Source organism: Benincasa hispida, chromosome 4, assembly GCF_009727055.1.
Source record: "Benincasa hispida cultivar B227 chromosome 4, ASM972705v1, whole genome shotgun sequence".
Taxonomy (NCBI): domain Eukaryota; kingdom Viridiplantae; phylum Streptophyta; class Magnoliopsida; order Cucurbitales; family Cucurbitaceae; genus Benincasa; species Benincasa hispida.
The window spans coordinates 784,917-802,550 of NC_052352.1; the positions used below are offsets into that span (position 1 = coordinate 784,917).

At 33.9% G+C, this 17,634-nt stretch overlaps 3 protein-coding genes across 4 annotated transcripts; 1 reads left to right on the forward strand and 2 right to left on the reverse strand.

Moving 5' to 3' along the window:
- The first annotated feature begins 747 nt into the window (after positions 1-747).
- LOC120075064 (probable receptor-like protein kinase At1g80640) lies at positions 748-4,651 on the forward strand. The gene is made up of 10 exons (XM_039028220.1): positions 748-1,408; positions 1,488-1,655; positions 1,762-2,018; positions 2,126-2,258; positions 2,393-2,456; positions 2,591-2,687; positions 2,891-2,993; positions 4,078-4,196; positions 4,298-4,387; positions 4,499-4,651. The coding sequence occupies exons 1-10, from the start codon at positions 1,243-1,245 to the stop codon at positions 4,649-4,651; spliced, it is 1,350 nt and encodes a 449-aa protein (XP_038884148.1). The 5' UTR covers positions 748-1,242.
- An 885-nt stretch (positions 4,652-5,536) lies between these two features.
- On the reverse strand, positions 5,537-9,408 carry LOC120074959 (aspartate aminotransferase, chloroplastic). 2 transcript variants are annotated; one of them, XM_039028070.1, is made up of 12 exons: positions 9,240-9,407; positions 9,072-9,143; positions 8,853-8,927; positions 8,269-8,463; positions 8,094-8,132; positions 7,918-8,007; positions 7,669-7,777; positions 7,475-7,584; positions 7,191-7,334; positions 6,816-6,982; positions 6,137-6,401; positions 5,537-5,903 (listed from the first exon to the last, which is right to left on the reverse strand). In XM_039028070.1, exons 2-12 carry the CDS (start codon positions 9,141-9,143, stop codon positions 5,772-5,774), a joined length of 1,398 nt encoding a protein of 465 aa, XP_038883998.1. In that variant the 5' UTR covers positions 9,240-9,407; the 3' UTR covers positions 5,537-5,771. The 2 variants fall into 2 exon arrangements, with proteins under 2 accessions (XP_038883998.1, XP_038883999.1); XM_039028071.1 differs by having other exon boundaries at positions 5,763-5,903; positions 8,853-8,924; positions 9,240-9,408.
- A 2,376-nt stretch (positions 9,409-11,784) lies between these two features.
- On the reverse strand, positions 11,785-12,620 carry LOC120075950 (60S ribosomal protein L39). The gene is made up of 3 exons (XM_039029708.1): positions 12,461-12,620; positions 12,230-12,333; positions 11,785-12,138 (listed from the first exon to the last, which is right to left on the reverse strand). The coding sequence occupies exons 1-3, from the start codon at positions 12,461-12,463 to the stop codon at positions 12,090-12,092; spliced, it is 156 nt and encodes a 51-aa protein (XP_038885636.1). The 5' UTR covers positions 12,464-12,620; the 3' UTR covers positions 11,785-12,089.
- Positions 12,621-17,634: the final 5,014 nt, after the last annotated feature.

Here is a 17,634-nt window from a genome sequence, read left to right on the forward strand (position 1 = left end):
TTATTATATACCAAAAGTGTTTTTAATTTCAAATCACAACAAAAGAATTTTCGGTGGAGATGATGGCCAGAGTTGACCGGCAGACGTCGGAATGGTGGTCGAAGGCGGAGGTTGCTGGAAGCATCGCCAGTATGGTGACCAAAAAATGGTGCTTGGAAGTCGGAGGCGATCGATTGAAATGGTGGTCGGAGGTTGGCCCACAACAATTGTCGTAGGTGGTGGTCGATATTTCTTATACAAACGAGGGAGAGATTAAATATTAAACACTCAAAATTCATTTTTTAAAAGTTGGTTTCAAGTATTTATCCTAAATCAACTTATTTTCTAAATTTATTTATTCAAAATTTATTTTAGGTAGTTGTCAAACACATTTTTTAAAAAAATAACTTGATTTTTAATTTAACATTTAGAAATTCCAAACAAACCCTAATGTGACTAGTTTTTAGTAATTTTGAAACAATAAATGTCAAGTCAACAATAATATTACAATTTATATTTTTTAAGAACCAACAACAAAAATCTGAGTGTGTTTTTACTAAAGTTTAAATACAATTTCGGTCCTACATATGTTTGTTTTAATTCATTTTGATCAATATACATTTTTCCTTTTGATCCATAAAAATCAAAATAATTTTTTTTATATATAATAAAAGGCATTTTGACAACTTGAAATTTCAATCCAATTACTCGTAAAGACTAAGGATACAAAAATGAAAAGTTCATATTTTTCCAAAAGCTTGCACCATTTTCGAACCCAAAGCTTTGTCCTTCTCAAAAACTTTCCTAAAATTTGATTTGAGCATCCGACGACCAGTGAAGACGACGGCTCCTGAACTGTACAGTGCGCCAACATGGTGTTAAAACAAATGAATTTTCAATTCCCCCTTTTTGGGATTTGGTTATCTACCTACTGCCATTACCACTACATTTTGATTCTCTCTCTCTCCTTTCTTCTTCTTCTTCTTCTTCTTCTTTACTGTTTTTGTTTTAATGGCATCTCTTTCAGTCAGAGAAATGGGATTTTAAAACCCTTTTTCCCAATAACTGCCCACATGATTCGTATGCTCTCTGTGTTTTTGTGCATTTCTTTGCGCATAGAAAAAGTCCTTTCTGTTTCAAATTTTCAATCCCCAAATCCAAAATCACACTCTCTTTCGTCGTTTTGAATCCACAACACGACACCCATCTCTCTCTTTCTCCATATCTTCATGAAATCCTTGAAAAAATTAAAGTAAGGATAATATGAAGCCTCTTCTTCCTGTCTCCTTTCTTCTTTTTCCTTCTGTTCTTCCTTTTCTGCGATTTCAAATCCCCTCTGTTTTGGTGGGTGCTTCTTCTTTGGAACTACTACAACAGTCTCCTTCTCCCATTTCTCCAGTTTTGGATTCAATGACTGCTTCATCTCCAGGTGGGTACTTTTCAGATCTCTCTCTCAACTGTTCATCGTTTTGTTGCCCACTGAAATTTCCTCTGTTATGTGTTTCCAGGAATTCCGAAGGGAATGGAGAATCTTACAAGCGATACCCACAAGAAAATGCTGATTGCTCTTATCGTTTGTGCTTCATTGGGTGCTGTCTTAGTGGTTTCACTGTTTTTGTGGATTTATCACAGAAGAAACTCCCCTAACTTCCATAAACGAAACGTTCGGAGCTCAGGTAAAAGTAAAACCCATATTGTCTTTCGAGTTATCTGCCATTTTCTTCCGATTTGAATCGATTCATTTGGGGGTTTTTTGTTTCTTGTTTGGATTTGGATTTGAAGATGCTGAGAAGGGTATTGTTGGGTTAGCTCCAATTTTGCGTAAATTCAGCTCAAACAAAATGATGGGTAACAATAAAGTAGCTGTTCCACTCATTGATTACGAGGTGCTGGAAAAAGCCACCAACATTTTCGAGGAAAGTAACATTCTAGGGGAGGGTGGATTTGGAAGGGTTTACAAGGCTCGTTTAGAAGAAAACTTATACGTCGCGGTAAAGAAACTTGAATGTAACGATAAGGATTCAGAGAAAGAATTTGAGGTTCTGTTTCTTTCTACCATCATTTTCTTCTTCTTCTTCTTCTTCTTCCTCCTTATATCTCGAGCAATCAACAAAAAAAATGAACTCCACAACTTGAAATTTTGCAGAATGAAGTTGATTTATTGAGCAAAATTCATCACTCAAACATCATTCGCCTTCTGGGTTACACCATTCATGGGGAATCAAGGCTTCTTGTGTATGAGTTAATGGAAAATGGATCACTAGAGACACTGTTACATGGTAAAACCCCAAATCAAAGCCTCTTAACTTTTTGTGATTTATTAATTAATTGGCTCTATGATTATGCTCTATGATTATCCCCTACTTGCTCAGAGTTGTCTGAAATTAAAATGTTTAATGTTTAATGTTTTTAGGGCCTTCACATGGAGAGGCATTAACATGGCACATGCGCATGAAGATTGCTCTTGATGCAGCTAGGTGAGCTTTTTTTTTTTTCCTACAATGGCTTTCAACAAGACTGCCACAATGTGATTATCTCTTGATAATAATTCCTTCCTTCTTTTAAGCTTCCTGCTTGTGTGTTTCTGACATTTGAAAACTGTTGACCACAGAGCATTAGAATATCTGCATGAGCACTGCAAGCCAGCAGTAATACATAGAGATCTGAAATCCTCCAATATTCTTTTAGATGCAAACTTCAATGCTAAGGTAAAATAGTACATCAAATTGAAGTTTGAAAAAATCCAATCCAATGCTTTTTATTTTTAAAAAAGATATCTGAAATCAGACCATTATTTATTTAAAACAAACAGGCTGGGGCTAGGCCCTCAATTATTTAAAAGAAGAAAACAATGGAAGAGAGATACCTAAACTTCTTCTTTTTTTTTTTTTTTTTTGTGTTGTGGATTCAGCTTTCTGATTTTGGCTTGTCTGTAATTGTTGGAGCACAAAACAAGAATGATATAAAGCTTTCTGGAACGATGGGTTATGTTGCTCCAGAATATCTTTTAGATGGTATGTCAAACTCAACCTTTAATTTTGTGAAAATAATTTAATGAACATGTTATAGTATCACTTTTATAATTAGTAGCATAATTTAATGTTAAAGAACGTAATTAGGAGCTCAATTAGTAAATTAACTTTTGAGATGATTTTTCACCTTTGGTCTGTGAAATGATGTAGTTGATAGATCATAAAGTTAAGACTCCTGTTTTCAAAAAAGCTAGGCTTAATTTGGTGTTTGCCTTTTTTAGCTGTTAAAAGGGTCTTATCATGTTTCAATTTGCTTGAACTTTTATCTCTAAAACTTAAAATCTTGATGGTATATGATATCAAGTGCTAGGTGGAGGCCACAGCTAGCTCAAAATGATATAAGTCTCTCTCTCTCTCTTTTTTTTTTTTTTTTTTTTTTTCCTTTTTTTCAGAAAAAATTAGTAAGAAGATATGATTATTATAGTGGGCCATCCCATCTGTCTTGGAATCTAGTCTAATTTGTAAAAGGGTAAGCAGCATGCAACCAAAAGCAATAGACAAAGAAGAAAGAGAGAAGAAAAAGAGAGTGGTAGAGAATTGTAAAGAAAAGCTTGTTTCATGAGATTTACTCTTCTCTCCCTTTCCAAGCTAGTTAATATATTCAGAAGGGAGAATATGTTGGAATACTTTGGATCTGTTATATATTATTCATGATTTTGGATCTAGGATTTCATAAGGTGCTATACATAAATCCTCTAATCTTATTGGCGCATTTGTATCTATATTATATGATATTTTCATCTAGTAGTAAAACTGCTCCCTCCTTCTGTTTTTGGATGTAGCTAATATACTATTAGTGAACCAGATAAATTTATGTGTCGATTTCTTCTTGTTCTTATTCTTTTCTCGTAAATTTCGTTTCTGTTATAACAAAATGCATTGTTTACATCATAAGGGCAAAATTATTAACCTGTTCTTGAAGATCCCAAGAAGTAAAAATGAAGATTTTGTTTTCAACTTGTCTGTAATTTGTATGTGGATATGTTGGCTGATTCAGCTCCGTAGAGTCTCCTTCTTCCGGCTCCAATTTGGTTTTTGTGGTAAAAAAATGATTACTTGTGCACAGGTAAGTTGACTGATAAAAGTGATGTCTATGCTTTTGGCGTTGTGCTTTTGGAGCTTCTCTTAGGGAAAAGGCCTGTTGAAAAACTGGCACCATCTCAATGTCAATCCATTGTCACATGGGTAAAACTCCTACTGAACCAACCTCTAATGATATTCAACATGTATGTTTCACAATCTTACAACTTTTAATTGGCTTTTTTTCCCTTTTTTTTTTCTTGCAGGCTATGCCTCAGCTCACTGATAGATCAAAGTTACCTGATATCGTTGATCCAGTGATTAGAAACACAATGGATCCGAAACACTTATTTCAGGTTCGTAAATACTCCCTTCTCTTCTACTAGAGCTTTTCCTTCCTATTGGCATTCTGTAAGTTCATACTATCAATGAAATTGAGTTGAATGTATAATTATGGAATGATGTAGGTTGCTGCTGTCGCTGTGCTATGCGTGCAACCAGAACCGAGCTATCGTCCCCTAATAACAGACGTCTTGCACTCTCTTATTCCTCTCGTTCCTGTTGAGCTTGGAGGGACTCATAGATCATCAACATCACAAGCTCCTGTGGCTCCAGCTTAGCTATTATTTGGTAGGAGAAAGTGAGAGAAAGGGAAGTGTTTCATGATACTACAGCACTGGTTTCAAGGTTCTTCAATGCTCAAATATATGATTCTTTCAATCATATTTGTTCTTATTTCTGCAAATATGGTTGCTGGGGTGAATGATATGAAAACCAATTGCTTTTGGTGCTTGGTTGAAATCCTTGTGAGGACTGGTGGAATGTTACACTACATATATTTCTTTTATCCTCCACAAAAATAATAAAAATGTATAATTTTGGGTCAAAATAATACATGTTTTGAAAGAGTTGTGTACATGGTCTGAGGCACTCTGCGAAGTAATATAATTTCCTAACCCTTGAAATATCGACTTGACTGGTTTAACCAGCAAAGACATTAATGATTTCTTACTCTTATGTTTGAGCAATGCTTCATCAGATATTTTCTATAACTTATTGATGAAAAGTATATCTTCAATTCATATATCAGTACTTCTAGGAGCATAGAGAAATATTATTTCACTAAAAAGCGAAAATCCAAAAAACGGCAACAAGGCATTTTTCCTTCTATATCTTTGTATCTACAGCATATTTGAATTCTTGGGATTTATATAAATGGAGGAAAAGTTTTATGCCTCTATCTTCCATCATCATACTCTACCCTAGCTGGCTCGATGCTACTGACCAACACGACAACACCTCCTGAATAAAAATTTTCCCACTTCGATTATCATAAATTTCATTTTTCGTTCATCTCAGGTTTCTCGAGTGTTCGTATCAAAACTATTGAAAACTCTATCAGGGTTCAGAACTTTTATAACAGATGGTAGATACTTGAAAACTAGAGTTAAGTTGTAATGAAGATAAAGATAATGAACTGCCACTCTTGATGAAAAATTCAAACATGCAAATAACAAACACCAATGGTTAAAGTAATAGGAAAATTACATTACAGGTTGCTTTAAATTTGATCTTGAATGAAGACGTCTGACTATCACTGAGCCACTTTATTACAAAATTTAGATCAATGTCTCAGGTAACTTAGATTCGGTGAAGTCTTAATTATCACTCATGAATACAATATTTGAAAACAAAACTTTGAAGAAATATTTTTATCATATATCCTATCTGATATCCATTTTACCGTACATTGTGGAATGAATCAATGATGGCATCTGCGAGATATTCACACTTAGCTAACGACAATCCAGCCAAAGATATTCGTCCATCCTTTGTCATGTATACATGCCACTTGTCCGTCATATTATCACTCTGCTTGAACATAAAGAATGCAATGCAAAAAATTGCGTTATTGGCAACAAATGAAAAAGGAATCAGATAAAGCAATAGACTATTATAATCACTTATGATTGAAAATGTCAAGAAGCCTTGCATTGTTTCCCTTCCCAATTTATGAATTTTTTGGATCAAAATGGCAAACTGGGAGTTAGCTTATATTGCTTTTCAGTAGATAAAAGTTGATTAATTAATTACAAGAAAATTACCTGAACTTTGCTCAAGCCTGTGAATGAGAACATGCCAATCTGCTTGAGTATAAAGGACCAATCTTTCCCACTTTTATCTTTTGCACAGAGACTATCATAGAGTTTCTGTCTAACATTCTTTATCCTTCCAGCCATCATTTCCATTTCTGCTTTCCACTCGTTAAATAGTGATGGATCTCCAACAATGTTAGCTACAATTCTAGCCCCATGAACTGGAGGATTTGAGTACATTGGTCGAGCAAGCCTCTTCAGCTGGCTCTTTACCCTAAAAATATAAAAGGTACCCCCCTTAGGAATTTATAGCAGTAAAACAAAATGGATCACGTCCCCAAGCTACAGACTTCAACGAGAAAAGAACAATTCAATACATTAATCATTATGAAAATTAGAGATGATTAATCAGAATGAACCAAACCAATAAAAAATAATTTGATTTAACTCTGAAATTACGCAAGTTGCATCTCTTATCCAAGATATTTTCTGAATCTGCAGGAGAGCGTTGAAGTGCCTATTTCCTTTTCTTTCATGTAATAGTACAATATTATATATAAGCCAGGATTTTGTAACCATCTTCTACTTAGGGTCTTATGCATTTCCACACAACAATTTGGGCAGTAAAATAATCACAGGCGTATTAAATCATGGAAAAGAAAGGGCATAAAATTTTGCTCAGCTGCACCTTACTGCTGCATCTGCTGATGAGCAGACGACATTGATAGCTCCAATCCTTTCAGCATAAAGACCAAGATTTTTACTATAGGATTGAGCAACCAAAAGCTCCAAACCACGAGCAGCAAACAGCCTAACAGATGCTGCATCTGCATCAAGGCTTCCACTAGCAAATCCCTAGAACTCAAGATGAAGAAATTTTATTTACAGAGGGCTTTTTTAAGAAGACACGCAAAAAAAAAAGAGCAAATTCACAAAGACATAACTGCATATAGAATAGATGCTGCAAAAAAAAATAAAGAAGAAAAAAGCTGCATGTAGACGACCCAAACTCCAACTTGCAACAAAATACTGTATTAGCCTTTTATTTTCAAAGGGTCAATACCTGATATGCAACATCGAAAAATGGAATGTGGTTCTTTTCCTGAATGACATCAGCAATTTTTTCCCACTGCTCAGGTGTTGGGTCAATGCCAGTTGGGTTGTGAGCACAACCATGAAGCAGCACAAATGATCCTTCAGGTGCTGCCTGGAAGATGTGGGTGGAAAGACAATGTATGGTGCAAGAAAAGCATCAATAAAATAAGCCATAAAACTTTGGAATGAAATTGAGAACTAGCACCTCAAGACAAATGGTAGAAGGAGAAAATTATATAGTCAAGCAATGACCTTAATATCAGATATCATCCCCTCAAAATCCAAACCAACTGTTTTAGGGTCATAATATCGATACTCAGACCATGGAACTCTTGCATCATTGAAAATATTTTTATGATTCCCTGCAATAAGAATGTCCCGACCTTGAAGATTAGTTTGCCAAGAACCAAGCCAATAAATAGTAAAGTAAACATATCAATACAAACCCCAAGTCGGAGAAGATATAAGAACTTTTGCACCAGGGAAGTATCGTTCTATAAGAGCAGCAGCTACTCTAAGAGAACCAGTCCCCGACAGACCTTGAATAGTTGCAACCTAGGTAAATAAAGAATAAATAAAACAAAATGGGATCACACTTCACAATAGTAATATCTCATTGATTATTTCTTAAAGCAAAAAACTGATGATATAGGGGGGGAAAAAAAAAAGGATTTTCAAGCTAAAGTTTGACGTACACGTTGCTGCTTAATGACTGGATTATCAGCTCCAAATAATAACTCTACAGTCGCCTTATTAAAAGCTGCCAGACCTTCAATTGGGAGATACTAGACATTGAAAATAGATTATCTACAGCACCCTTGAGTCAGATAAGAATTTCAAATAACATTCAATTGCAGGAACATCAATGTACCTCTTTGTTATCTCCCCTCTCCAGCATAAGTGTCTCAACCTGTTTAATCAAGCAAGCCAGTTTCAATAAAATAAAAGCTATTGCCAACCTCCATTAGAAACCAAGACTGAATAGAAAATACAAAGATCTAATTAGCAAAACCCAATTATAGAATCGGATAAGGATAGATCTTAACCTTCTTCACAACATCAAGCACATAAGGCTGTAGCTCTTCTGTGCGGTATGCGCCAACTCCCAAGTTGAGTTTGTTTCCGTGCGTATCTGCTTTGAAAGCCTCAGAAACTCCAAGAATTGGATCGGGAGGGGCCATCGTTATCCCCTCAAACCGAGAGACATTAACTGAAGCAACCATAGATATCCTGCTCAAGGACTGAAAATAAAAAAATAGTACTGCATCAATCCGCCTTTCACTTCCCTGCACTCAACTCCACTATACACTTCACTAACTCCATCTACCAAGATAAGCAAATAAAATTTAGAGATAAGGACAACTAACACCTCATTATATGTCCATGAATCATGATAGCGGTTGCACAGATATCCTTCAGAGGTAAACAGCATCCAAAAAAGACACGTATAAACACTCAATCTAATGAACGAATAGGATTCTTTTTATTATTAAAAAAAAAAAAATGGAAACACTACGCAAAATATTTCCATAGGATAAGTATAATGGAGATACAACTACATCAATTAGCAACCAAATGAAGAGAAGTTATATAATCAATTTTACCACTGAAAGAGAGAGACTAAGCGTACCTTCGTCTTCGCGAATAAATGGTTTCTGTCATGATCAAAGCTTAGACAGCTACTTCCAAGGTTCCACTTCCCCTGCTAAAGGAGCGGAACGCGCAATTGTTCCTCATTAGTCATAAATTACCACATCCATTCGAGTAATCAAAACAACAAAAAGATAGAAACCAAAAGACAAAAGCAACATAAGAACGAAAGCGATAGTACACAGGAAATAGAGAAAACCTTCTTGTTCTCAAGTGAGGAACGTGAAGCAGAAGAGGAGGCGGAAGCAAGAGGGAGGATAGAGGACGCCATCTAAATCCACGCAAGAAGAAATAAGCTCAGCAATAGAGCAAACAGAAACGAATTAACATAACAGAAAATCAATGAACATAGAGGTTAGATACGAACCTTAGTGGAAATCGGATCAATGAAAATGGAGATTGGAGTTCACAGAGAGAACGAGACGGAGGAGACAAGGCGATGGGTCCGAGGGGCAGTTTGTTGACGGAGCAGGGACTTCGCTGCAAAACTACGAGCGCCCGTTAGATCTGTTCTCTGTGTTTGGGCCGAAATGGTAATTTTGGTAGCTTAAGAAGGTTAAAATGGGCTATTGGTTTTATGGATTGTGTTCGTGTCTTAGGATGAAGCCACGTGTACGACATTGTAATTTATTTTGATCCACTGTTATTTATCCCCAACCATTGTGCTTCTTATTTGATTCCTATCCTTTTTAAATTTAAACGGTAAAAGAATCAAATTTTAACACATCAAATTGATTTTAATCTTATTAAATTACCGTTAAAATTTTAAAAAATCCATTTTAACTCTAAAAAAAAAAAATCCCTCCCCTTAAAAAAAAAAAAAAAAAATTTTAAATGACAAAACTGCTATAAATATTTATAAATAATAGCAAAATATCACAGTCCATATGCGATAGACTATTATATGTGTCTATCATGATACGATACAAATAATAGTCTATCATGATATAATGAAATTTTGTTATATTTATAAATATTTTAATTCATTCTTCTATATTTGAAAAAAGTCCTATAAAATATTTTTTATGCGTACAATAAAATATAAAATGCATATGTTATAAAAATTAGTAAGAATTTAGAGAGAAGCAACATTAAAACCATGTCGAGGATGGTTTTATTTGGAAAAAATTACTAATAATTCATGTCAACCAAATATCTGTCTTTTTTAATTTTCTCAAATTTGAAATATTTAAGACTTCCTTTTTAATGAAATTTCAAGTGTTTCAAAAAGTGATTTGTCCATCCATGCTATTAAATATTTAAAAGGTAATATAGAAGAGGTTGGGTAATTTTGTATGCAAAAGATTAGATCAGACTATAAAGAAAATAATAAAATTATTTGTTATATCAACTTGGTCTCTTTTGCAAGTTTTGATAGTAATCACACCTAAATAACTTTATTTGTCCCAAAGTAATACCTTCTTTTTCTTTTTTTTTTTTTTTTAAAAAAAGGTCAATCCATTCTTAATATCTAAACTGGTCGTATGACGTAATTGCCCATAGTTAATTTATGTATTTTATTTAAAAGAAGCCCATGGTTTTGTTCATAGTTGTATGTTTTTAGTTGTATCATTTCAAAATTCAAATCTCCTGCCACATTTAATGTACTAAAAGAAATAAATTCCAAAAATCCATCTAAATTTTTAAACATATCTAGCGCATTAGTAACCATTTTATTTTTTATTTTTCATTTTTGAAATTAAGCCAAATCAAATTGTGAAAACTAAAAGAAAGTTGTTTTTATGTTTGAAATTTAGTTAAAAATTCAACCCCTATACTTAAAAAAGATGCAAATCATTGTAACAAATGAAGGAGAAATAGAAACAAAATAGTTACTATACAGGTCTTTAATTATTAGTTTACTGCCCGTCCTTGAGAGTTGATAAATATAAATTAGCAAATATTATTAAGGGTCAAGATATAATACATAAATAGGACTATTTTAACCACCCAGAGAGAATGTCACCACCAGTTGAGCTTGTGATCAATAAGCATCATCATAATATTAAATTGACGACCACCTACTTACATCAACTATCAAAAGTCGAGAACAAGCCAACATGAACACACTTGTACACTAAGCCACTATGTGTTCAACATATCATTGATTAAAGAAACCAATATCAATTTACTTTCCCCACTCGTTGAAAACACAGGCTGAGCAAGTCAAAAACATTACATGGAGAGCAACATTTAATCAACCAAAGGCTACACAACCCATTTCCATAGAACCTTTTCAAACACAAACAATTCAATGATTAATATTTTTAAAATAAGGTAAATCCACCACCCAGCACCACATGATTCAACATTTGGATGAAATACTTGTGATTTATCATTTGGATGAAATTCTTGTGCAACTTGAAATTCACCCAAGACCAATGATAATAATGGAGGCAAGTAACACATCTACAAGGATTATGCATTTTTCAGATTTGATCGAATGCCATTACCACTCAAATTCTTTGCTCAAAGCATGAAAGGGATGTTTGGTCTACCAAAATTGGTGCTAAGTTTTAGGGTTAGACGCTATTGAAGTCCACATTTTATCGAAAAAAGTCATCTTCTACTCTTTCTTGATTTTGCACATTTAACGAAGCACTACAACTTGCAACTCTACACCAGATACAGACTTGCCCAAGTCCAAAAAGAAAACACTCTCCATTGAAAATGAAAATGACCTTGGGTAGAAAGTTTGTTAAATAGAAACAAAACATGAAATTTACTTAAGAGTTCATAGTCAAATCAAAGTTCCAAAACTTCAGCAACCAAAATAGAAATAAATCATAAAAGAAACTTCTAGGAGATAAATGTGTTCGAATATGCAAACAAATGCAGCCAGTAAATGAATATACGAAGAAAACAATAACTCATAAATTGATGATCTTGCAGACAGGTACCAACACGAATAATACTTGAACGATCATGATCATAATATAACTCTGCACATGAGTTAGAAGAAATGGCACCAAACTGAACTAGAATAGTATCGATCGAAACGAACACAAGATTAACTTCGGAATTGACTTCACTCGAGACATAAGTTTAGCACAGAATTAAAGCTACAAACTACACGAGTTTCTCTTCGACAAGTTCTTAATTGAGAGGCAAAAAATTCAAAAATCTAGCTCTATATTCTTCGTCTTCTCCATAACTAACGCTTAAATAGGTCCAAAACAATTGCGAAGGATGAAGAGAAAATCACATGCAAAACACCTCAAAACCCGAGCTTAGTGCGGCGCCAGTGCCTTCGCTTCGCATTGTACCTGAACGATACATCAAAATGCAGCGTTAGATTTAAAACTGAGAAATATTGAAATAATATGATGAAGAAACACACAATGGAAGAGTAAAGACCTGATAGTATTGTCAGTCCTAAGACGGATCCAGTGAGGAATTGGCCTGTTCTGTCTCATCTTTTTCGCCAACTTCTTCTTGATTCTGAAGGTCTTGTGAGACGGCTGCGCACATTTAAGAAAACTCACATCACAAAACCTCCCGAAACAAAATTGAATGGAAAGTGTGATACAAAAAAAAATAGAAAGAAAGATTTCAAAAAGAAAATCGGTACAGAGAAGAAACAGTTACCATCTTGGAGAGTCGGGATCCGGCTGCGAGGGCTACGAACAACGAACAAGAAGCGAAACCCTAATTCCAGAGACAGTGAGTGAAAGAGGAGATGAGCATTTTATGTGGACGGGAAAAGCCATGTTGCTCGGTTCAAGGCAAGCCCAGGTTGATTGAAAGCTCAGCCCATTTTATTGACGGACAATTCAATGGGCTGATCCGTAAAGGCCTTTTTGAGCTCCTTGAACAAAACTTTGAAGCCTGGTTAAAATGGGCCTACCTATAAGTAGATATGTGGCCCATAGAATAACCCCTTTCCTACTTTAAATGGTCCCATATGTTGTCTAGACACATAGCCTTAAATAAATAGACCAAATTACATGATTCTCTAAAATTTTATTTCTCACATGAACAACTTAATGATCTATTATTTTACACAAAAAGTATGGTCCAATTTATTTTGTCAACCTTTCTTACCGTTCTTATTTTTTATTAAAAAAATATATATAGAAAGTTTCTCGCCTTATGAAGATGAACTTCTTTGAGGAAAGTTTCTCCAAAAGTTCAAAAATTGTCCTCTTAAAAGGAATACAAGAATCGATCACAAGATTCGAAAGAGAAACCAAGGTATATTTGATATATACAACACAATATATATCAAGTATACTTACGTACATGTATACATGCACATATACATAGAGATATATATCTTGGAATTTTCTAGAATTAAACAAGGGTATATTTGTAAAAGCATGAACAAGAAAATTTATATACCTCACAATCACTCCCAACCAATGCCCACATCTTGTACACCAAATAATATATGCTATGTATATTTACACTTTTTAGTATATTTGTCAACAAAAAATCGTGTATGCGACGTATATTTACATTTTTCAGTATATTATCAGTATATTCAATATATGTTTTGAGATCTCAACGAAGATGTGAGTGGCTTGGAATACGAAAGAAAATAAACAAAGCCTCCTAAAATGAAGGAAACATTAATTTGAAATATTTTGCATTAAATATCATTAATCGAAATCCATAAAACAAAAAAAAAAAAGTCAAAATTTGAAAATGATGTTAATAATAAAAGAAGTAAATATTTCAAAAAAATTTAAATAATAATGAAAATGTTAAATTAGTCCAATATTAAAGCTAATAACTCTTAGTGAAATAATTAAAAATCTATGACATTTTTTATGTTGAGAATGGTGTCCTAATCTCCTTGTAATCTCGTAGTTTGTAAACTTTGTATAAACATATTGTTGTTGATAAAATAAGTGTTATTTTATCCGCATATACTCATTCCAATAAACTAAAATCTGAGGTTATTTCATGTAATTTAAATAAGTATGTAGAGACATACAAGTAGATATTGTTTAAATAATAACCTAAACGGTTTGTAGTAGATGGATAAGGCTGGGTACCTTATCATGGTGACACTACGGATACGACTCGTTTTGTAGTGTTGCAAGTGTTATAAATTGCTACAAATGATCTAATTCTGATCATTCATGTGGAGATATGCGAGTGGGGGTATTCTATACAAAGAGTTTGTATAAGATTGGATCACGAAATGATTAGTCTCTTTATATAACGTCATTATGAGGTCACTTGGTACTAGTTTATCTCATGGAAATTATGTTAGGAATGAACAAATATATGCCTCAGTTCAGAGATGCTAAAGATTGATGAAACTATGTAGAGTTATGATAATTTAGGAATGAAGGTATGTAAATGTTTAAGCCAATGAATAAAATTGTCAAGACAAGAATTGATCATGGATTAGTGTTATATTTTTGTGTTAGATAGTGCAATCGGTGGTAGTATAAATATACAGGCCAGTACTTAAGTATAAGGTTAAAAGTTGTTTTATGAATAAGGAGGAAAACCCACCAGTTATACATTTAATTTCATGCATCATTTTATATTATAAGTGTTATAATATACTAGTATGCATGATTTAAATTACATAAAACATGCTCATGCATCATATAATATAAGAGTTATAGTATATGTATGCATGCATTATAGCATATCCATGCATCATTTATATTATAAGTGTTATAAAAAGGTTGAATGGTTGTATGGAATGTATGCTATAGCATGGTTCATTACTTAGTTATATAAATGTTATATATTAGTAACGAATAAACATTGCAAGATGTATGACATTACTTTAGGTAATCTTATAAACGTTATAATTTTATAAAGTATGTCAATGCTTGCAATGTAAGTTTTAATTTGTTTCATTTACTTTATAAGATTTATTGTTGGGGTTGATGCCCTAAATCTTGTAAGGTCCTGTAGCTTGTAAACACTTGTATGAACAACCATTTCAATGATTAATAATATATGATATTTTATTCACTTTTGTCATGAAATATATGATATTTTAGTTGCATTAACCACAAACCAATAAACTAACATTCTGAAGGAACTTTTAAACAAGAGAACCATTGAGCAAAAGAAGATTGTTCCAAACCCATTGTGAAAGAACAAAGCATTTACAAATAAACAACAACAGTTATGCATCATCGAGTAAATTACAACATGATTTTAAGTTAAATACACAGGGAATCTAGTGACATACTTTTGAAGAACTCTTCTTCTAGTATTTCCTCGATCAACACCAGTCAAGTGTCCAAGAAAACTCGATCAAGTGCACGAATGCAACGAACAACCAGTGAAAATCACAAACTGTCAGATCCTCGAACACAATCGAGTAACACTCGATCCTCGACCCTCAAACAACAACTCGACACTACCAAGAGGCTACCTTGGTATTCTCGGTGTGAGAATCTAGGAGGTGTGGACTCTGTATGGATTTGGTAGAGGGAAGGATGAACTAAACGATTGAGTAAGTGGGAGAATGAGAAACATCAATCGTATAGGGTTGGATACTCGATCGTATAGCAAATGAGGAGCTATCGTCTAGTAATGAGGAGCTTGATAATTTACTCTCTCAAAGGCTATAATATAGCTTTTTTTTTTACCCGATCGTTATGTCTTGCATTCTGAAAAATGAAAACAATTTTCATTTTTATTCTTCAGTTATTAAAACTGATAATAACTTCCCACATGATCGGTTAATAGAGAAAAATAACTAACCACAATTATCTCATAATTGTTTTTGTTATAAATAAATATAATAACTAATTTATCATATTATATCTATAACCTATAGTTTTAATATCACATCATATGTAATATATAAACCATAGTTCTTTTTCTCCTTTATTGCAATTAATATAAATCATATTTATATTAATTCCTCCAATTAATATATCTAATACATCAAGTCAGTTATATCGTATATAATTGAATTAATTTAATTATATCATATATAATTAAATTCCCTCTTGTTAATTTGAATACTTTAAACTAACCCAAAAACTGATTCTCAAACATGAATCCATTAATCTACCAAGGGGACCTTATAGACCTATAGCTTGAAACTCCAATGGTACGTGAATAACTGACTAAACTCTTTAATCACGATATCCACCATCCGTTAACCGTCGGACACTCCACTAAAGACCGACAGTTACACTCTTCGCACTACAAATATATTTCTGTGTCCATCGGATATAACTAATCAGCAGTATGATGATCCTTCACAAATTACTCGTAAGTACAGTTGTGCTAATTTACCGTTTTGCCCCTATAGTTACATCTAACTCCTTAAGTACCATTAATTCTGCTAATAAACAATACATCATAGTCCCACTATGAGTGAACACTTCTTAGGCCATGAGAAGGTGTGGTGCCACATTGTTCAAGCCTCAGAATCAGCCTTTAAGGGAGCAATTTATCTACTTACCTTTGCTTCGAAGAAGAAGTGAATTCCGTCTTGTGTAGCTGAGTTCCCAGTTCCCTAATCAGACAAATCCTCAATGTGGTAGGTTTGAGTCGGCGATCTGACCACTCGCACCCTTGCAAATCAAAGGACTGCCCTCATAGACAGGAGTTCCCAACTCACTCAGGATTAAGGTCATGTTACCTATGGTCATCTTAGTGAAATGAAAGTCTTTGTCATGAACGATATTATATAACGAGACTAAACATTTCGTGGTCCGATCTTATACAAACTCATTTGTATAGAGTATCCCTGTTTGCATGTCTAATACATGAATGGTCAGGGTCAGACCATTTGTAGCACTTTTCAACACTTGTAACAGCTACAAAGCAGGCCACATTCGTAGCATCACCAGGATAAAGTTTCCCTCCTTTATCCATATACTACAGACCATTTAGGTTATCACTTAAAGTACGATCCACTTGTATGTCTCTACATACATACTTAAGTTACAAAGATAACCAGGGATCTTAGTTTATTGATTTGTGGTTAATGCAGCTAAAATATCTCATATTTCATAGACAATAGTGAATAAAATGTCTTATATTATTACATCACAAATGTTTGTTCATACATGTGTTTACAAACTATAGGAACCTACGAGATTTAGAGCATCAACCCCAACACATTAGTTATCGTTGTAACTTATACATCTATGTGGAGACATATAGGTGGATCATGTTTAAGTGATAAATTAATTAGTCTGTAGTATATGGATAATGCAGGGTACCTTATCCTGGTGACACTATGAGTATGGCCCGCTTCATAGGTGTTACAAATGTTGTAAAGTGCTACAAATGATCTAATCCTGATCATTCATGTATTATACATGCGAGCGGGGATATTCTATACAAAGGAGTTTGTATAAGACCGGACCACGAAATGTTTAGTCTCGTTATATAACATCGTTCATAATAGAGATTTTCATTTCATTAGGATAACCATAGGTAACATGACTTTAATCCTAAGTGAGTTATGAACTTCTGCCTATGAGGGCGGTTCTTTGATTTGTATGGGTGAGAGTGGCTAGACCACCGACTCAACAAGCCTACCATTTTGGGGATTCGTTTGATTGGGGAGCTAGAAACTCAGCTACACAAGATGGAACTCACTCCTTCCTCGAAGTAGAAGTAAGTAGATAAATTACTCCCTTAATGGTAGATTTCGGGTCTTGAACAATGTGGCGTCGTACCCTTTCTTAGCCGGAGAGGGGTTAGTCATAGTGGGACTATGATCTATTGTTCATTAGAAGAATCAATAGTACTTAAAGAGTTAGATGTAACTATAGGGACAAAATGGTAATTTGGCCCAATTGTACTTACGAGCAATT